The 22,212-nt window shown below is 35.0% G+C and overlaps 2 protein-coding genes across 5 annotated transcripts in view; one reads left to right on the top strand and one right to left on the bottom strand.

Moving 5' to 3' along the window:
- LOC134230351 (monocarboxylate transporter 12-like) overlaps positions 1-11,301 on the top strand; it is a 28,682-nt gene extending 17,381 nt beyond the window's left edge. Inside the window, exons 1-6 of one of the 4 annotated variants that reach the window (XM_062712111.1) lie at positions 1,072-1,127; positions 5,246-5,303; positions 7,001-7,144; positions 9,535-9,678; positions 9,852-10,649; positions 10,846-11,301. In XM_062712111.1, coding sequence (XP_062568095.1) covers positions 1,095-1,127; positions 5,246-5,303; positions 7,001-7,144; positions 9,535-9,678; positions 9,852-10,649; positions 10,846-11,036 — 1,368 coding nt within the window. In that variant the 5' untranslated portion in view covers positions 1,072-1,094 and the 3' untranslated portion in view covers positions 11,037-11,301. Of the gene's footprint in view, positions 1-1,071; positions 1,128-5,245; positions 5,304-7,000; positions 7,145-9,534; positions 9,679-9,851; positions 10,650-10,845 lie in introns of those variants that run through there. The other 3 variants (XM_062712112.1, XM_062712114.1, XM_062712113.1) reach the window with 3 other exon arrangements.
- A 1,252-nt stretch (positions 11,302-12,553) lies between these two features.
- Positions 12,554-20,447, bottom strand: LOC134230350 (malectin-A-like). Its single transcript, XM_062712110.1, has 4 exons — positions 19,913-20,447; positions 17,911-18,090; positions 17,565-17,622; positions 12,554-15,928 (listed from the first exon to the last, which is right to left on the bottom strand). Exons 1-4 carry the CDS (start codon positions 20,303-20,305, stop codon positions 15,708-15,710), a joined length of 852 nt encoding a protein of 283 aa, XP_062568094.1. The 5' UTR covers positions 20,306-20,447; the 3' UTR covers positions 12,554-15,707.
- Between the last annotated feature and the right edge of the window lie 1,765 nt (positions 20,448-22,212).

The raw sequence follows: 22,212 nt of genomic DNA, 5'->3' as shown, positions 1-22,212 counted from the left end.
ACCATCAAAGTCCTTTAGTCATGTAGAAATGTGTCGCTATCACCCGCATATGGGGTTATTATCTTCTAGTTGATTCAATACACAAGAGCATATTCTTCGAACGATTGAATTTTAAAACTGACAAACAAGTTGATAATGCAAGGGTCCCTACAATCACATTACTTAAATTCTATGGTCATTTGCAAATAGTCTGTCGCTAGGTCTAATGTTGAGTGACGTCTTTCATACATTGTTAGGCCATTATTTTCATGCTAAATTGACCACGGATTTCTCGGTTTTCCCGAATGTAAGTCGAATGGCGGTACGTGCGACTGGTCAGCGGGGGATGCTTTCTTCTTCATGACAACAGATTCAATAGCATATGTTTTCAGAGCTCTCTGTTTGCTACTCCTACATTATTATGCCCCCTTCGAAGAAGGGAGGGCATATTGCTTTGCTGATGTCTGTCTGTCGGTCCACCATTAGTTTCCGTTCATTTTCTTTTCAGAGGTTGCACATATTGAAATGAAATTTGGTATACAGATTTGTTATAAGAATGACTAGTCAACTTTTGTTTTGGGTACGATCGGCCCATTTTGGACGGACTTATTCTCCTTGGACTTCGAAAAATTCCAATAATTTGCAGTTTCCGTTCATCTTCTTCGCAGAGATTAAAGTGGTTGAAGAAACTGAATGACCTTTTACAAACACTGATGGTCACCTCCCTAGTTTATTTACTATTATGAAAGGATGATCACTGAATTATGACAGGGTAAAAAAGATCATTCTTGATAAAGAAATATGGATGCGGGCAAATTTTTTGCGCATTCACCGGTCAATGATCTCCACAAATCTTTTTCATCTCCCGTACATCTAAGTGTGGTGAGCTAATTGAAAGAACTGTCAGCTTTACTCCATTTTGACAAGAAAGAAACGAAATCTAATCTTTATGAATACTTCTGCTTTGGGGATGGTGTTGGGGCGGTGAAGTTAATTAACACACAAAGCATTCGTAGATTTGCTTATTTTCAATAGGTATTTTGAGTTCAAGACATTGGATTAAAATGATTAATTATTGATGTATTGACTGAGGTACGCCATAGAACGTTTCATTGATGGAAAAGCCACTGATTAAGAAATCTGTACAGGTGACATACCTAGTGTTGTTCTTGAACTGATTAACAGCAATGGGTTTACTTAAGAAATAAAGGGCAAAATATTTAGTGGATGTACGCATTTCGCGCTAAATGTCAAGTCAAAATTGTGAGAAACAAGAGGCCCATGGGCCACATCGCTCACCTGAGCACTGTGGCTAGGAAAAAGTAGAAATTGGTTTATTATTGAAAAGTTCAAATCCAAAAGTAGTCCCATGACCAATCATGGCTTTGCTATTCTTGAGAAGATGATTTTTAAAGAATTTACGCATATATTTCTATGTAAAACTTTGGTCTGCCATTGTGGTCCCGCCCTACCCCCCGGGGTCATGATTTGAACAAACTTGAATCTACACTACCTGGGGATGCTCCCATATAAATATGATCAATTATGGTTTTTCTATTCCTCAGAGAAGATTTTTAAAAAATGTTCCTATATATTTCTATGTAAAACTTTGGTCGGCCATTTTGGCCCCACCCTACCCCCCCCCCCCCGGGGTCATGATTTGTACAAACTTAAATCTACACTACCTGGGGATGCTTCCATATAAATATGATCAATTATGGCTTTGTTATTCTTGAGAAGAAGATTTTTAAAAAATTTTCCTATATATTTCTTTGTAAAACTGTGGTCGGCCATTCTGGCCCCGCCCTACCCCTAGGGGTCATGGTTTGAACAAACTTGAATCTACACTACCTGAGGATGCTTCCATATAAACATGATCAATTATGGCTTTCCTATTCTTGAGGAGAAGATTTTTAAAGAATTTTCCTATATATTTCTATGTAAAACTTGGGTCGGCCATTGTGGCCCCACCCTACCCCCCGGGGTCATGATTTGAATAAATTTGAGTCTACACAACCTGAGGATGCTTCCATATAAATATGAAGAATTATGGCTTTGCTATTCCTGAGAAGAAGATTTTTAAAGAATTTTCCTATATATCTCTATGTAAAACTTTGGTCAGCCATTATGGCCCCGCCCTACCCCTGGGGGTCATGATTTGAACAAACTTGAATCTACACTACCTGAGAATGCTTCCACATAAGTTTCATCTTTCCTGGCACAATGGTTCTTGAGAAGAAGATTTTTAAAACATACCACCAAATTTTCATTAATTCCCAGTTATCTCCCCTTGAATTAGGGCGTGGCCCTTCATTTGAACAAACTTGAATCCCCTTCACCCAAGGATGCTTTGTGGCAAGTTTGGTTGAAATTGGCCCAACGGTTCTTGAGAAGAAGTCGAAAATGTGAATAGTTTACAGACGGACAGACAGACAGACGGACAGACGGACGATGGACAAAATGTGATCAGAAAAGCTCACTTGAGCTTTCAGCTCAGGTGAGCTAAAAAAGAGGAACCTGGGCTTTAAGGGCTCATTGCATATTTATGAATTACTATTCTATGTTGAAAACTGTTTTCAATAAAAAAAAATTTTTTTTTGGATATGGGGCACCTTGCAAAATAAAGTGTTTAGGTATTTAACTTAGAATGCAATTTTTTTGGATTGGAAATGGTTGCGTGTAATATAAACATTTCTAATTGTTTTTCTTTTTTGGAAATATTCTAAAATGCTCACAACTTTAATGTTCTCAATTAGACAACTAAAACAGGTGTACACACGTTTTCTATATACGTCTTTTATTTCGTTGTGAGAAATCCCAAACGCTCCAAGTATTACCCTGGCAGGAAAATAAACAAAACCGTACAAGACCATAAGGGGTACGATATTTTTAAAACCAAACCCTTAAATAATTGACGAAATGAGTTTCTAAAAACCGCAATGTTATTTTTTCCAGGTACTGAAACGTGTATCTAGGAAGATATTGTATAAAGAGGAAATTGTATAACAAGGATGCATAAGTGACCCCGGTTACCTAACATGCAAATTGTACTTTGTGTATACATGTATATAATTTACTTATACTACCTGTCACACTTATGTCCTCGTGTGTCTCGGGGTAATAAGGTCACCAAATACTTCAATGAATATTTAAAAGCACGATTTATCATTTAAATTTCATTAGACAAAAATCTATCATCATCTATACAGAGGTAAGCGCATGTGTCTTAATTTCATTCATATACTCATAGTACTAAGTAAAGGAACTTCTAAAGAAATAATTTCCGTGTAACAATGTCCTCTCGTAAATTCTGTGTGCCTTAGTTAGTGTGATATCTTAACGGGGTTTTATGAAACTCTGGAGGTAGGGAGAGCATCAGTATCGTTATGTAGCCTCTGTGGGAGGGCCTGCAAACTTTTTGATTGTTATTGCAGCCCGGAGGACCGGGCTGCTCTATACATATAAGTTTAAGTGTTGGTATATGGGGATTGGGGTGGGAGTAGTTATTCAAAATTAAGGGTTTTCTAAACATGGAAAAGATTGTTAATCAGAATGTTCTTTCCCTTTATTAATTACGAGATACGTAATATATTTACTTCCAGAAAGTGAATCTGTAAAAATATATATGTTTTTCATATCTAATATATAAAGTTGTTTATTATTTACAATCGAAAAAACGACAGGTCCCTCTTTTTAGAACATCGAATTTTACTTCTCGCATAAAAACGTACTCTGAACGATTCATGTTTTATATTCTAAAATTGAAAAATAAATACATTTTTGAATATAGGTAATGCATGTGTCTAACTTCAATTTATATTTTATGCAGCCAACATTTACTCGAGGAATTGTAGTTTAAATTGGTATCGTTTTTGTTTGACATTTATCCGACTATAAGTTTTCCAAATATTCGCGACTATCGTCTCCATCAATTAGACGCATGCATTGTCACACATATCGAAGCGGTTTAATGATTGACTCATGTCCATAGTTTACCTTATATATTTCCCGGGCGACAATTGATGGTTACATCAATGTTTTCTTGTATACAGTGTAATAATTTTGATTGTTATATACAGTGTAATAACAGATACTAACTTGCAGTACCTCAAAATGTAAATATCGGTATTCACCGCAGGAAATTAATATGAAAGGAATACACTAATCGTGCATAACGTATAAGCACGTAAGAATCTGAGTGACCCTTCCTGCAATATCATCACTTCATTTGGTGTCTCATTTATCGACATACGTCCTTTTTTATGCCCCCGTAATCGAAGATTCGGGGATTTGTAGTTTTTGCCATGTCTGTCCGTTTGTCTGTCTTAAAATTTGAACCCTGGACATAAATTTTGAACAGTTGGGCCTTCATATTCCAAGGGTGTATTGCATGTGACAAGGCCTTCGTTTGGTTACAGAACATTTTGACGTTGAACTTGGAGTTTGGTCTACTTTAAAAAAAAAGTTACCTTTGCCATCATCCTCACAATGTCAAGGTTTTGTGATTTCGGAACTCGTTTTGTGTGGATGGAGTTCCGAAATCCCAAAACCTTGACATTGTGAAGTTGCTTTGCCATAACTTTGAAAAGTTGATGCAAGGGCTTTAATATTTAACATGTGTATTTCTTATGACAAGGCCTTCCCCTGAGTACCATTAATTTGACCCTTTTGACCTTGTTTTTGAAGTTTGGCCCACGTATAAAAAAAAATTAACATTGGCCATAACTTTTTAAAGGCTAGTGCTTGGACTTTCGTATAAAATGCGGAGATGGATTCGTTGAGAACCAGTCCGTTCTTTAAGTAACATCATTTTTCAACCATTGACATATGGTTTGACTTGCAATTGAGAAAAAATTATAACCTTCGTCAAAAGCTGACATACGGGGGCATCAGTGTTTCACGAACACATCTTGTTTCTTTATCTGAAAGACAAGCATATCATATACTAGTATGGGCAAGTTCGCTTTGTAGAAATGTTAAAATACTTAAAACGAGGGGATGCCTTCATTGATAAAATATGAAGTAAAAATTCTATGAATAAATTAATGTTTCGCTATCTCTAGGATCTAAAGGATTAATAAATGTTTAAACTTGTTGAAACATTTAAATTTATAATATAAAATTTTAAGAACACACAATATTGAGAAAAAAGCATCGAATAAAGAAATCAACAACCGGTTGCACACTCTGTATTCGTATTTAGTGTGAAGATGAATCACACAGAGATAATCAGAATGATGTAGCATTTATTTTGTGGTTGATCTAGTTAACTATGGGTGTTAGACCGGTCATTGACGGAGGATATGCCTGGGTAATACTCGGAGGTATAATCTTTATATACAGCATGAACAAACTTCCCCTTTTTATGTTACAGCTGTGTATAAACTCAAATGCATCCTGTTTATTCTGCGCTGAAAAACTTCCTTCATTCGCTTTTTACTCCTGTATATTCTTTTTGAAATAAATACGAGAATCTTTAATATATGATTGATTTTTTTTCTCAGTTTCCCCTTACATACATAACTTTATTGAAGATATGCATGTGTACGTTCTTTCTGCTTTTTCAATGCTGCACATTTTCATAATACATGTATTCTTTTTTTTTTTTTACACTGACCTATCAAAAATTGCACGATATGCATACACAACGCTGTGGCGGATCCAGAAAATTGAAGTGGAATGGGGCAACCATATTATTTAATGTTATACACAATATTGATTACCTAAACCTCAGACATTAAAAAATTAGATTAGTATATTATTTCGTTTCGAAGTGAGAAGTAATGACAGTTAAATTCAAGTTAAAAAATCTGAATAGTATCGAGGAAGGGGTATTTCATTTTATTTAGACTAATGCCTTAGGAGAAAGCATGGGTTGAACGTAAAACTTCCTTTCTGGTCTAAACTTGTACATAATTTGAATAGGTGCAATTTTTCTCACACCTTAAAAATTGCTCTCCTTTATATATATCGGTAAATAGCATTGTAAGATATGACAATACTATATTGCCGGATTTTTTTCATTATGTATATTCTTAATCGCTGTCTACATGTACTTTGTTTGGTATGCCATGGCATCAACGATAGTGGGATAATTTGCATAATGGGCGAATTTATGGTTGAATTTCAGTAGTTTGAGAACTAAATAATATCACGAATATCATAGGTATCCATTTTGAAGTGATTTGTACGTCCAAACTACTTATTCTTTAAATAATATATCCCCAATAAATTTAATAATCCTCTTATCTATATCCCCAATAAATTTAATAATCCTCTTATCTCTCAAAAGTTTTTTTCTCGGTCCTTTCGAGTTCGAGGAAACGCAGTTTGACTGTATTTTTGTAATAACTTTTTACTTGGATATCCATGATTGTTCTAAGTTGTGCCGGATTCTTATTATATTTAACTGCCTTCCCTATTTTTTTTAAAATCATATGTACTAGATTGTGTTTCATAAACAGTGTTTTAAAATACGTTTGTTCTAAAACGTGTAATCCGTTCTTTCCATTTTTATGCGTCTTTTAATGTGTATAATATTCGATCAGCTACATAAACTTCGGAACCGGTTGCTGGGAGGGGGTGGGGTTAATTTGTCCCTTCCCCTATTTTTCATCATTTGCAAAGATAGGCATAATAGGCATTGAAAATTGGGACTTAATGCTCAAACGTTTTATTTGTTTCCGACGGCTATGAGCTATATACGACCACATATGTCATATCTTACTATACATACGAACAATTATATCCTATGTACAGCATGTTCCCGTGCAACCCTACCTATATAATCTATACTTACGACGTATAAAAATGTCGTATAATAATATTTTGCGCATACATGTAATACAATAGTACTCATTTATAGTCCGTGTCTGCAAGTACTTGCATTGTGTTACTGTCTACTTTTATTACTTGTACAAATATACAGTTAATCTTTGATAACTCGAACGTCGATATCTCGAAAACCTTCTCACAACTTCTTTTGCATCCTTGTTCTATAACCAATCATTTTATTTTGCAGCGTGTTTCTTCATGTACATGCTGTTACTGGGTTCTATCAAGTCTTATGGAATCTTATATTCCGAGATCCTGACAGTAACAAACAGTGGCGCCGGAAGTACAGCACTCATCGGAAGTGCCGCAAGTTTCATACAGTCATTGACAGGTAAACACAGCGTTTCTACATCTTAGAGCTAGACATAATTGTTTCCAGTAACATAATTTTAAAAAATTGACCAAATTAGAGCTGTCCACACAGTTCCAATAACTCCAGCGGGGCCATACTCAAAACAATGTGAAAGAACTACGTACTCTAACTCTTGATTCCCGCCTACATTTTGCACCCATTAAATTCAATTTTATTGACAATTTGGCCATTAAATCTTTGTTTAATACAAAGAATAGTTCTATGGTAATTGATTAATTATTTTAATTCCAGCGCTAGGTAGTAAATTATCATTAATTTCAGCTCTCGAAAAAAGGGGGGTAGACGATATTTTCTAGTGAAATCGAACCTTCAAGAATCACCATATTTTGAAATAGTCTTTCATATAATGAAATGTATCTCATATCTTTTCTTATGTTTTACGCAAATAAATAAAACATATATAATTTAATAAAATACAATTACTTAGTTGTAAATAGCTTTAAAATTGGTGAAAAATCAGCATTTTTTTCGTTTTTTGTCTAGAAACATATGTTCCCCCCCCCCCCCCCGTGAAACACAAAAAGCTTTGGCATAAATTTGTAAAATGACAGTCCATATTTCCTGTAAAAAGGAATTTTTGTTTCACGGGGGGGAAAGATGTTTTAAAAATATTTTCCGTTTTCCATTGATTTCTATAGTGAAAAACTGAAGTTTTACCAAAATTATAGAGTTATCTCTCTTTAGTATCCCAAAAAAGTAACGTTTTATTAAAATTCATATAAATATCTATAAAAATTTTGAAAATCATTCGAATATGGTAAATTTTGAGAATTGACTTAGAGGTAGGCGGGAGATAGCTGCAATAATGTAGCCCTCTCCGATTTTTTTTTATCTGATATTTTCTGGAGAGGGCTACAATTCCATCGCATCTCCGTAATGGTGCAAATATATTTTTTTGATACGGGTGATTGGAGGCAAAATAAATTATTTTTACATTAAACTTACTTCTTATAAGACGGAATTTTTATTCACTGTCAACAACATAGCCTAGTTAAACTCGAAAACCATGTAAAATAAATCTGTGTCTTTCCCAGCTGCAATATTCAGCAGCCATGACAGTTCACGCGTGACGTAGTGAGACTTTCGCTTGAAATTTGGAACAACCAAATAAAGCAAATGTCGATGTTTATAAACGATTGTGCTATAATATATTACAAAAACATCGATAAATAAAACCATTTCAAGTGTTATTTTTGCGCAAACAGCGATACGCATATGCTTAAAATAAGGGAATTCCTAGTAGATCCGCTCCTATAGAACCTAAATTCTCATTGGCTGTCCCAAAATACAATCCATCAAGGTCAGTAAACATGGCGGATAAATTCAAGTTAAGCTGTTGACACACACGAAAAATAACCGATATATGGGTCGTTGTGAATATTTTTGGATCGATTTATGTTTTGCATAATTACATATTTGGATTCCAGGTAAGAGATAATAATAAAATAGCCGTTTACTGATAATTTGAGCCGAAATCCGTGCGGGAGTGATCCACTGCCGCATCTGCACCATTATAGAGATCCTAAGGAGTTGTAGCCCTCTCCCCCAAAAAAAAAAAAAAAAAAAAAGAAAAGAAAAATCGGAGAGGGCTACATTATTGCAGCTAGGCGGGAGAACAATACTATCGTTCGTGGTTCTTGGAAAACTTTTCAGTCATAAAACTATTTTACACTAAATCTTATTAGACTTGACTGAACATTCTTTTCATTTACGTTCCCCTTTCATAATCATTTTGGATAAAATATCTCATTTACACAATTATGAGTTAGACATAAAGTTAGAAGTCAAATATTCATGACCTTGAGCTCAATCAAAAGATTAAAAGAAAATACTGAAATATTCACTGATAAACATGTACTAGTAAGCTAACTTTGAGCATATAGTGCTATTTCTGCATCTAGAAGTTAGTCCGAAAAATCTGACGTTTTCCAAGCTTTTTTACGATTTTGATATTTTACGTGCCTGGCACGTAAAATATCAAAATCGTTAAAAAGCCTGGAAAACGTCAGATATTTCGGAATACTAGAAGTGGATATGATTTAGAAATAATAGCATTGACCTTTACCTCCATGACCCAAAGATAATGTTCGAAGTTACGTGTAGTTAATTATAAAGAGGCGGTTTAATTTTGTTTGCTTCAGAGCTAGAGAGACAGGGGTGGGTTGAAGGAGAAAGAGACAGACAGAAAGACAGCCATATCACAACAAAATCCTTCGTCTTTGAGGCATAAAAATGTTGTTACGAATTACTGATACTGGTACTATAAAATAAGTGTGAAAAAGTAAGGGGTGTGTTTGATCTGTAGAAAAAGGTTCTCACCTATTACTCGTATTCTATTGATATTACAGGTCCATTCGCAATTCTGCTGGCTACACGGTATTCTTTCCGTCTAGTATGTTTCAGTGGGGGCGTGACCCTCTGTATTGGTTACGTCAGCTGTGCTTTCACCAATGACGTTATGTACTGGTATATTACCTACAGTTTAATCACTGGTACGTGAGCTTTTCAGCATCTCCACAATCAAAGCAAATTTTTACCATATAATCTACAAATAAGCAAGAGATTATATGGACAATTAAATAAATTAAAATGTATCCTTGAAAAAATAATCACTTTATAATCATTTTTTTCATTTAAACATGATTTAGACCTTGATTAATTACAGGCATTGGCTGTGGTTTAGCGTATGTCCCTTGTTCTACTTTAATCAACTATTACTTCGAACACAACCGCGCACTTGCCAACGGCATCGTCCTGTCTGCTAGTGGTGTGGGAGGATTCCTCTTCCCGCATATATACCACATACTTATAGACCAGTACGCAATTAGTGGTGCTATGTTAGTCCTAGGTGGTATAATGTTGAATGTTTGTGTGGCAGCTTCCTTTTTACGACAACCATACGAATTCAGCAATGATTCTTCGCGTGATGTAAAGACAAAAGACCGGGAAAACGAATATGGTTCGTGCAAAGAAGTACTATGCCGAAAGTTCTGTGCATGTGACAGTAATATTATGAAGGACCTAACATTTCTGTCAATCTCTATGGCATTTTGCCTGTCCGCTCTAAGCTATTCGGCGTATTTCTATACTTTTCCATCCTTTCTGGAATCGGAACATATCGGAAAAGCAACCACAGTTTTTATATTTTCATTAACAGGAGCGTGTGAAATTTTTGCACGAGTGGCCATGGGCTGGTTTACGGATCTGAAGATTATTTCACCAAGCCACGTCTACGGCTTATGTATGTGCATCAGTGGCATTTCAGCTTTTGTTGTGCCCCTAGTTCGACACAAAGTTCTGTACTATGCTTATGCTGTAGTAATTGGAATATTCCCTGGTTCTTTTTATGCACTGATGTCCATTATTTTATTAGAAACTGTTTCACTAAAAAATCTTCCATCAGCATTTGCTGTAGTAACAATATTCATAGCCGTGTTTTCCCTTCTCGGATTGCCTTGCTTAGGTAAGTATATCATGAATTGAAAGGTTTATGTTCTTACAGGTAAACGTCGGTATCTCGACCATCCGGGTACCTCATAGTTTTTTCTCGGTCTAATCGAGGTCGGGATAACGAAGTTTAACTGTATTTGAAAAACGAAGCATTGAACCTTGTCAGCATTCAGTAGAAAATTCGAAGATTCAGGCATATTTTGTTATAGGTTGGGTTGAAGACTTGACAGGCAGTTGGGACAATGTGTTTTATATCACAGGGGTCTTACAATTACTAGCAGCCATTATAGCGTTCTTCGTATCCCGATGTTCCAAATCCACTGACAGCCAAGACGATGTAGAGAAAGAGGTGAAAGAACCAGCAAGTGAAAAACTGTTAGAAGCCGGTATAAAACGCTAGAAAATATAGCATTTTTCATCTATAAATAATTCGGTGGCAGCTGGTTCCAGAGAATACTTACAGTGCTGACAGCTTCGCTGAGATGTAGGAATCCAAGGACTGGTAAAAGTGCTGGGTAGATTAGATAGAACTTTAACTAGAACCAAATCTTATTGCCATTTTGAATGAAGTGGATAACACCTTTTACGAACTTGTTGACAATATCATTATTATATTACAGTGTTCTGTGAATTCTTTTTCTTTTAAATAAAGGGCAAAAAACTTTTACCCCGTCTGCCTGTCTGTCTGTTCACAAATCTCTAACCTTAATTGTCCATAGCTATTGATTGTATGCACCTATGGCTTTTATTTGTTTGTTTGTATGTTGTTTAATGTCCCTCTCGAGAATCTTTCACTCGTATGGAGACGCCACCACTTCCCGTTGGGAGCTGCAAATTTTGTCTCAAAGCACCTACGGTCATTAAGCAGTGAGGGATCTATTTCGTGCCAGGCCATCACCTACTGCAACGCGTGGACCTCTGTTTATACGGTTTCATCCTAAGGACCGGTTTCCACGTCCCACAGTGGGATTCGAACCCGCGAGGAAAAAACCATATCCTTACTTCGCGAATCTAAAGCAGACGCTCTAACCGATGCACCACGCGAGCGACTGTTATGGCTATATATTTTACGTGTATAATTCTTTGTGACAAGGCCATTGTATGGATATCAACATATTTGACTCTTAACCTTATAGTTTGACCTTCTTATTCAAAAATTTATCAAAGTTTTACTCAGGCCATAAGTTTTGATTAGATAGAGCTAAGACTTTTATATGTCATGTTATTAGCTCACCTGAGCTGAAAGCTCAAGTGAGCTTTTCTGATCATCTTTTGTCCGTCGTCCGTCCATCTGTCTGTCCGTCCGTCTGTAAACTTTTCACATTTTCAACTTCTGCTCAAGTACCACTGATCCAATTTTAACCAAACTTGGTATAAAGCATCCTTGGGTAATGGGGATTTTAAATTGTTAAAATGAAGGGCCAAAATCTCTCATAAGGGGAGATAATCAAGAAAATACAAAAATAGGGTGGGGTCATTAAAAAATCTTAATGTTCTCCAGAAGTAGGTCAAAAGTGTTGGTATCAAAAGGAAGTTTTCACAAGGAATACACCTGTGACATTTGAAAGCCCTTGTATTAACTGGACAATGACAAAGGTATTTTTAATGGGTCAAACCCTAAGATCAAGGTCATATATGTTGGTACTCAAAGAAAGGACATATCACAAACAAGAAGATAACATGGGCCTCTTGTTTGTGATATGTCACAGGTGTATTACCTATGAAACTTTATACTGAATACAGAGTCGGTTGTCTGTGTACTTGCGTAATCAATATGCTTTCCAACAATCTGAAATAATTAAAATACCTGAGTTCAGCATCAGACACTGAAGAAGTAGATCAACTCTGAATGAACTAATAATTATTGTCCAAATTTTTAGACACACTATATTCCGAAAGAAAATGAAAAATAAAATTTGTTCCTTTAATTTTAAAACTTTAAGGATAATAGCAAAGCTACATTTTAAGATAGTACATACATACAAACACACAACTTGATGAATATATTAAACTTTGTATTAATATTCTCTACATAGTAGCATAGATTGCACAATATCAATAATTTCATCAAAATGTGGACCACTTAATCACTAAAAACAACATATTCATTAATATCCCTCAGGCCTCTTATATTCACTTTTAAAACAACATAAATTGAAGTCCCCCCACAAATAAACTGAGAACACTAAATGAACAGACATGTACTTCTTGATTTTTGAGTTACACAAAATACACAAAGCAATGGTCTTGATAAACAATTAATTTCAGATGCCAAACTATTGGTTTTAACTTTTAAATGGCAATAAAAATATCTTGATGAAGATAAAAACAATTTACATGTAATTGTTGAGTCCTTCATGGATTTAAGGAAAAATTGTTTGTTTTTATTTTTTGCTTTTTAATTATAAGCACAGTACAAGCACAAGGTTATGAGAAAAGATTAGCATGAGCTCAGTGCTGTCAGGTAGCAAAATTCCCCAAAATTAAAGAAAGGATAAGTTTAAATTTATCATTTAGGTTGGCCAAATGCATACTTTGCCAATGAAACTCAATAAATTACATGTGTTTACAATAAAAACATCCCTTTGAAGATCTTTCTATGAAGAAATCACAATAATAATGAATATGAAAATTAAGTACCTAATTGAAACATACCTTTAAATGACATCTTATTTAAGATTGAAAAAAAAAATAATATGAAAATAATTAGATGTTATTTCTGAAAAATATTTCAGATATGATGACTTCTGAAAAACAGATGTTACAGGTGTGACTCGGTGATTCACAAAATGAGAGAAAACGACAGTTCATGGAATAAAGATTATTGCACATTTCCTTGCAATCAGTTGTAATCTTATTGAAATGGAGAATTTCCGATGCTTTGGCAAAGATTAAATAATCAAGACTTCGTATTTCTTTGGTCTTGTCATTTGCTCTAAGGACCTGAGGGATAAAAATTCTCATCAAACTAATACCCAGCTAACAATAACAAAGATAATAAAGCTGGTTTAAACTAATAATTTGTTAATTTTGTTAATATGTCATATCTTTCATCCTATTATTCATTCTCTCTGACCTGAACACATACTTGAGGTTGTTCAGTTCCAGTAAAAGATGTCTATATCAATAAACAAAACTTCATTATACAACATACTTGGAGAAAATACTCTGTTTTTCTATCAGGGGCATTTTCAATATGGCAAACACACTTAAATCATTCTAAAATCACACCAACACTTGATACAACCAAACTAACAGACACATTCCAGGGTACAATTATAATAAAAAATCATTGAAAATTCATTGAAATATATTTAGCTAAGCAATGACTCACAGTAAATTCCATCAAAAGACTGTCCTTGCAAAAATGTCAGGGTTACTATATACAGGGTTATTTTCGACGTGTGTTAATTTCGCCCTTTCACACTCGCCCAGTTTTAAATCCACCCAATCACAGTTCTGTTTAAGAAATTATTCAGTGTTCTTTCATTTTAAATTGGCCCAAATTGACAAGGGTGAATCGGGTGAAAATAAAACGGGGGTGAAAATTTCCCTGTATACAGTATCTCTCCTCAAGGTCACTTTTTGACGTCTTCTATATTTGCCATAAAATATTTCTATTCTTTCCATAAAAAAATTAAACATTTTCAAGATGAAGAAAAACTTCTTTACAAATACATGTACTTACAAGGAAAAAATCACAGGATAAAATTGCTGTTTACGAAGTGTTGCAAAACAGACAACAATTCTACAAATACAAACATGTCAACAATTACAATCAACCTTTCATACTAAGACAAATAAAGAACGTTTCAGAGACATAGTGATAGAACTATCAACCTTATAAACTGAAATGCTAAACCTCTTCAACTGGGTTGATTAGCGCATACCGGTGCTCACTATGCAAAATACATTTGGAATGATTCTACTAGACATACTAGTATACTATTTGATGAGAAATTATGTAACAACAGTATAAATGAAACAATTGAGATAAATGTATATTTACTGTTAACAGTAAATGCTCATTCACAAACCTCACATTTTGATCTCATTTGCTTCAATTTTATCATGATTTTTTTTTGGACCAAACACAATTCATGTCATTCTATTTCATTAAAAAAGATAGTGGTTATCTAACTTCTCCACACAAAAAATCAAGCAAAGAGAGATAACTCTACAGCCAATTTATATAATGTTGCAGACCCATACACACTGTCCCAAATTTTTATATGCTATACCTAAAATTGGCTTTAAATTTATTTTTATGAATTTTATCCATATCCTTTGTTAGGTAATGGTCGAAATTACAGAAACACTTCATTACAATGAACAAATAATTGTTCTCCTTTGATGTGGTTAGCATCTAGCCTAGTTAATTAAGTTGTGACTAAAAGTACCGATACACATGTATTCATAAATATCATATAAACTGAACCAGTCAAAAAATCAAATAGATCAATATAGTAATAATGAATGTATATAGTTGTTGTTGTTAATGTTCACTTTAAATATACTAAATTATGCTACATCACACGATACTAGTAAGAGTAAACAGTAAAACAAATGGCAATCCCTCTATGTTGTATGGCAGAGTGAGACTGGTGTAATGTTAGAACCTGAGATGTATGGTAATATGATCATGGCAGAAATGTATACAGTGGTTTGAGCTGATATATTATGATAACATGGGACCATTTTTTAAATGACAATTCTTCCAAAGTAATTAAATATTTATCATACCTGATGGAAAAAAAATTAATGCTCAATATTTTTCATTAAACTATGCATGCATGAGCATGTTTTTCAAAGTGATAAATAAAATATCAAAAGTTTGAAGTTTGCTCTATTTCACACTTTATACATCTATATACATCTCGTTAACCTTTTCCAGGTGTGGTAAACCTCCCTAAATTTACCTTCATTTTTCTTTTTAAGTAAATGCTAAAAAAAAAAGAAGAGTTTTGAGGATAAATTAGTAAATAACCTTGTTTTATTTAATTTTTTTCTTGATAAAAACCTTGTAAAATGACTAAATAAAGATTAAATGACCTAAAAGAACTAGATTTGATCAAAGTTTACACAAACAAAACAGAAGTGGGAAGAATGCTCCCACGGCAACAAACACCGGCAGTAGGATGGTGCTGGTGTCGTCCTCAGAGTAGGGGTCTACCACTTTGGGTCCGGAGGGGCGGCGGGATTTTGTCGGCTTCGACTCGTTGATTTCCTCCTCTTCTTCCTCCTCCTCCTGCTCTCTGTGGGCCCCGGGGAGGGGGGCTAGGCTGGGTACATCTGTATAATAATAAACATACAAGATAAATGGAGCCCTTATACATGTACAAACATGCACACAGTACCTCTCATAAGTTAACTGTAAACAACCTCAATAAAACAATAGAAAGGAGACTGTCTTTGATACTGAAAAAAATTGAGGCTACAGAATTAATTTTCAATATATAATTTTTCAGACTATAATTTTCAAATTTAGATGCAAATATTTTAAATACATGTATCCAGGGATCACTTTGGGCTGCGCCTTTGCGCCATTGGCGCTCAATATTTGTAAATGGTGCACTAAAAAATTAGAAAGGGGTCAGTCTGGCGCATGTCTTACAGATATGGCGCTATAACATGCAAAGCTGCGGGTCGAAACTCTTATCTTGGTGCATTTTAGGACCGTTTTCAAGCTGACCGATTGTATTCATGACGTATCTGAGCATACTGTTACTTCGTTCAATCAGACTCTTTGTAGTCGTGTATGTTCTTTACACCAGCAGAGCGTCTGGTTGATCAAGACTAAATTCGGAATTGTACACGGAATATTTCCTTCGTTTAGATTACGCTACTAGAAATTTTTTTTACCGAATACGGAGTCAATTATATTTATTGAAATTATATGTAATGATTTAAATAATAAACATATAAAAGTAATACTCCAGTATGTAATATGTTCTAATATGTAATATTGATTTTTTTCTTCTTAAAACTTTGATTATTTATTTCGAAACAAAACAAGTACAAGTTACTCATTGTGTATCCAGACACTTGCCCGAAATGCCTCCAAAGCGAAGATTGGCTTTGGGCCAACTGACCCAAAACAACGAAAGCTTTCGTTTGTTTGACAAATAAAATGATGGAAACTTTTTCATTCCCAGAATCGGCAGAGGTCTCTGATTAAGAAGAACAGTCCAAGACGTTGACTCCTGATGTCAACGGCAACGATGTTCGTCATTTCAAGTGGCTAACTTTGCACCCGTGGTTGGAATTTGATCAGATGGGACTAAACGTTTTGCAAACAAATAAAAATTTTCTCATTTCAGTTTTTTGCGTATTTTGCTCCGAGTTCTTTGCATACAAAACCAGTCACTACCATTCGAACCAAATTTAATCTGCAACTGCCCCAGGTCTATTCAGTAGAGAAATGTGCATGTAAGTTTGCATCCTTTATAGTTCAGCTCTTCAACAACTTTCGAGAACTAAATCGATAAAATCAAAGGGGCGAGGAATTAACTTAGGTATTCTGTTTATCAATTAAATTTATACTCTGTTGTATGAAGTCTAAAACAATTCTCCAATATGACATTTTTCAGTACTGAGATGAAATTAAAAAAAAAATTCTTTTATATTTATAATATTATTCATTTTATTTTAAAAAAAACTCAAATTGGTTGTGTCAGAAATGGCATTTAAAAACCCTTAAAGACCAATCAAATTTACTTGAAATTCATCACAAAATAGCATGGAAAATCAATTTTTTTGCGTTGCCCCTGGACCCCAATGGGGGCCTAACGCGGCCCCCATACCCCCGGCGGATGGCCCATGGATTTTAATGTTGATGGGCCATTGGCCCATCAACATTAAAATCCAGAGTGATCCCTGTGTATCAGAACAATACCTGATTGATTTTTTTTTTAACAAAAAGGTTTACCTTCGACTGTGCCCTTCATGGCATACATTGCATTGATTTTTGGGTTGTCATATTCACCCTATCAAATGAATAAATAAAAACATGAAGACTGAAATTCATCTCTAGTTTGCCACATTTTATTCATTCAATATTTATGAATAAAAATTGATTTATTTCAATTTCTTTAAGCTCAATTCAGTTTCAGTGTAATTTTGCATGCACCATACAGCATATATGGTAATACAAAGGCACAATACAATAATTTTTCTCCTGATTGATTAATCACTGTGCATTAATACATATAATCAATAGAAAATTTAAGGTACTCTCACTATTGTGTGTTCATTAATATGATATAAATACATACCTTAATAAACTCTACAGAGACTTTTCCATTTATCTTGGAGGTTTCACCGTTGACTTTTAATTTTCCATTTCTAACAGAAAAAGGAATGATTTCATCATGAGCTACTCCTCTGCCCACTTTGTTGTAGATGTCCAAATTTTCAACAACGGTGTGTTCTCCATTCAATGTCACATCAAATACCTGTGTAAACAAGAAAGCCAAACATAATCACTTGTTACATAAGCTAAATAGCATTTAAACAGTTTGTGTTAATTGAAAAGTCAGTGTGGATTTTCTTTTACAAATGGAATTGACATTTCTCTGAAAATCTACAAATTGGTTGGATGTGAAAATGTTTTCATATTTCACTTCAAACTTGCTTAAGTTGAGAAAGTTGAATACTTTTAACTTTAATTACGGCACTTTGCATTGAACACCTGGATTTTGACTGTACAGCCAATCGCAAGCGAAGTTCAGATGACAATTGGTTCAGGTTTGGCATTCTGGTTCTGTTCAAACTCGACTGATAATCTGAACCAGTAACTTCTGTCCATATTTTCATGCATCCATACTACCAATATCCATTATTTTGTAGGGTTAGATTGACATTAATGAGCTAATCTACTTAAATTTTAGCTAATTAGTGTACACCACTATGTACAGGTATATATTTCAAGGATTCCTTGATGTATTAAGATAAATTTGGGCTTAATCAATAAACAGTGAATTAGTTGTCTATAAATAGTTTTCTTTGCATGCAGATCCCACACAGTCTCTTGATTTAGTAAATACATGTAATTTGCAAATGTATTTCGAAATGCGACTCCTTCAGAGTATTTATAACGGAAAATACAAACAGGTCAGGGGCTATGCACAGCATTTCTTTGAGTCAGACAAGATCATTACTTTTAGAATGAAACTAACAATACAACTGATTGATAATATTTCAGCACAATGTTAAGTAATCATGGTTATTTATCATCATGCCTCTACAAACAAGTTGGTTTATTTAACAGTTACCAGTATTTAAACAGAATAGATCTAATATTTTAACTAGAAATGTGTCCTTTGTACATGAATGCCCCGTCGAGTGTATACCGTATAGCGGGTTATTTTAGCGGGGTGCTAATTTTGGCTTATTTTAGGCTAGCGTTTTGATGGAAGTCCGCTAAAATTTTGATCGCTAAAATATTCAGTAACCTTCTAAGTGTTCATTTGCAAAGAGCTGAAACTCTGTGTCCGCTAAAATAAATTACGCCAAAATTATTGGCATACCTGTAAGCAGGCAAAATGCCAAATTTTACATCCGCCAAGAAAACCCGGTATACGGTATTACAGTACTAATGCAACATTTGTATTAGTGTATGAAGTCCATCCTTAAAGGGCTCCAACCTCAGTTCCAACACCCATCACTGCCATGACATGGCACCAGTTAAGGACATGTATGTAAATACATGCCCTAAGAAATCAGTAAAGACTAATTGAAAGGGGTAGACCAATGTTGTACAATAAACACAAATGAGACATTCTCTGTATCTGTATCTGTATGTATACATTGTAGTATCCTATATAGCTTTTTCACAACGGTAAGAGAGAGCGCCGGATGTTATTGGCGTCGATGTTCCTGTACGGCAATCTTAAATCCCTCTATTGTTTTCGCATGTAGGACAGAGTTGGGTAGATGGTTCCACTGAATACATGTGTCAATAAAGAATGAGTGTTGTTCATATTGTGGTGTCATTGTAACAAAAGAGGAAAGAAATGCAGCTGAGCTAGCAGACCAGGATTCGAACCTGGGCCCCCTGAATCTCCGGTCAGGTGCTCTACTGACTGAGCTATCTGGCCACCAGCGATTGAACCCGGCTGACCGCCACACAATGAAACATATTTTCCAATACATTAATTAAAATAGACTGAAACAAGCTGCAACAAATCTAGTGGACTTGTCCAAATGCCAGGGAGGACTTTGGGAAAAAGTATCTCCTTGCTTTTAAAATATCAATAAGAGGACATATGTATTTACCTTTTTATTTGGAGATGTGAACCAAACCTCACAGAATTTCAGCACTAGAACATAATCACCATCTTCTTTGATGGGAATCTCGTATCCAAAGGTGGACATATGATACCGCTCTGTTTGGTAGAGGATCTGATCTTGTGGTACTACTCTGTCGATCATTAAAGTTTTCCCATAGTCTGAAGCAATGCCCACCTGAGCGGGATCTTTTTGATACCGAATGCCATGAACATCGGTGTGGGCTTCTCCTCCACAATTCACAGCCCAAAAGACGTCACCGATTGCATGTGTTACGCTTAAGTTGAGACAAAACAAAACTGAAAGTAGAAGCCAGCGTGACTCCTTGCACCTCAGTTGACGCTGGAGGTGTGCCAGCATTACTCGCACCCCGGTTTTCATTGAAAATTTGGGTGGTTTCTGTTTCCACGTTTCTAAGTCTAACGCCGGCTTTTTCTTCAGGAAGTTGATTGTGTGCGCGACATCTGCCCCAAGAAAGACAACTCTCACCAACTTCCTTCTATGTGGGAAGCTCCGATTCGCTGAAAAAGTGTAGGTGGATCATAGAACTTAGGCCTACTGACTTACTTGAGAACAGAAACATCGCATCGTGCATAGTGAAAGGAAACCTGACGTGGAAAATTACAGAGCTCTAAGAAAAATCATTTTTCTTGCACAGCCTGTATATATATCTAACATTTTTCATCTACAGTAGGTCTTTGGATCACAGGCACTTAATTGTTTCATATACAGGGCATCTTGACGCTTGTTTTTACCATGTCGTGTTAAAAATAAGTATGGATGTCCTGTATACGAGACAAATGCCTGTGCTTTGGATGCAGCACCTCAAATCATGAAATACATCATTACATGGAGCTGAGAATATTAGACAATACAATTCAAGAAAAGAACAAGTTTTACACGAACCTCTGAAACATATCAGAGATGGGATCAGGTGCCATGGTGGGGAGAGCATCCCCTGGGGCCCACTCGATTGGGACCCTTCTTATTCTAGAATAACCATTCTGTCTGCTCGATTGGTTTGGTAGGGTAGACTAGCTTAGGCCTTCTCAGCCTTCCGCATCAAAGATGGAAGGATCGATAGCATTCTAATATGGCTTCAAGCAGGTGGGTGAAAACTTTGGGGACTTTAATTATTGTAAATAAACCAAACTTAAAACAAAATTAAATTACAAAAAAGTAATTTTATAATTTATGAAGGCTAATTCTGTTAAAGCATTTTTTCATAATTCATAATTTACCATGTAATATGGAGTGAAGATTTGAGCCAGAAATTGGTCCCTGATATGACTATAATTATTTTGATATTTTTCATACAATCATGTAGTTTAATATTATTCTGTCTCAGGCACTTGATGTTTTAATCTTTTTTTACATAGATAAAAAGTTCCCAAAATTATTAATTTTAATAAAATTTTCCACTCTTAATTATCTCTTCAAGTTTCCCTTTCTAAATAACATTTAATGCTTTAAATTAAAGGATTCAAATTCTTGAAAAACAACTACTGCAGTAATTCAAAACATTGCAGATGATATTCCATCATATCCAATATCCTTCTGAACACTCGATTTAGACATTCAAATCCTTCTGACATTCCACTCTGCTTCTAGAAGGGTCCCAATCGAGTGGGCCCCTGACGATCGGCCAAACCCGTCGTGTGCTCCTTGTTAGTCATGATCGGGAATAAAATAACGGAAAAATCTGTTGACAACTCAGAGTGTAAACAAGAGGCCCATGGGCCATATCGCTCACCTAAACATTGTGGCTAGGAAAAAGTAGAAACTGGTTTATTATTGAAATGTTTAAATCCAAAAGTAGTCCCATGACCAATCATGGCTTTGCTATTCTTGAGAAGAAGATTTTTAAAGAATTTTCCTATATAAATATATGTAAAATTTGGTCGGCCATTGTGGCACCGCCCTACCCCCGGGGGTCATGATTTTAACAAACTTGAATCTACACAATCCGAGGATGCTTTCATATAAATATGATAAATTATAGCTTTTCTATTCTTGAGAAGAAGATTTTTAAATAATTTTCCTATATATTTCTATGTAAAATTTGTTCGGCCATTGTGGCACCGTCCTACCCCCGGGGGTCATGATTTGATCAGATTTGAATCTACACTATCTGAGGATGCTTCCATATAAATATGATCAATTATGGCTTTCTTATTCTTGAGAAGAAGATTTTTAAAGAATTTTATATGGGCCATTTTCAAAAAAAGTCCACTTTTTTGTCTTTTGATCAGAATAATAGGAAAACATTTTTTAGAGTGAATTTTTTT

Source organism: Saccostrea cucullata, unplaced genomic scaffold (genome assembly GCF_032062105.1).
Source record: "Saccostrea cucullata isolate Sc308-1 unplaced genomic scaffold, CSIRO_AGI_Scuc_v1 ctg4943, whole genome shotgun sequence".
NCBI lineage: Eukaryota > Metazoa > Mollusca > Bivalvia > Ostreida > Ostreidae > Saccostrea > Saccostrea cuccullata.
Note: the sequence above shows the minus strand (reverse complement) of the source record. Positions and strands in the feature narration are given on the sequence as shown.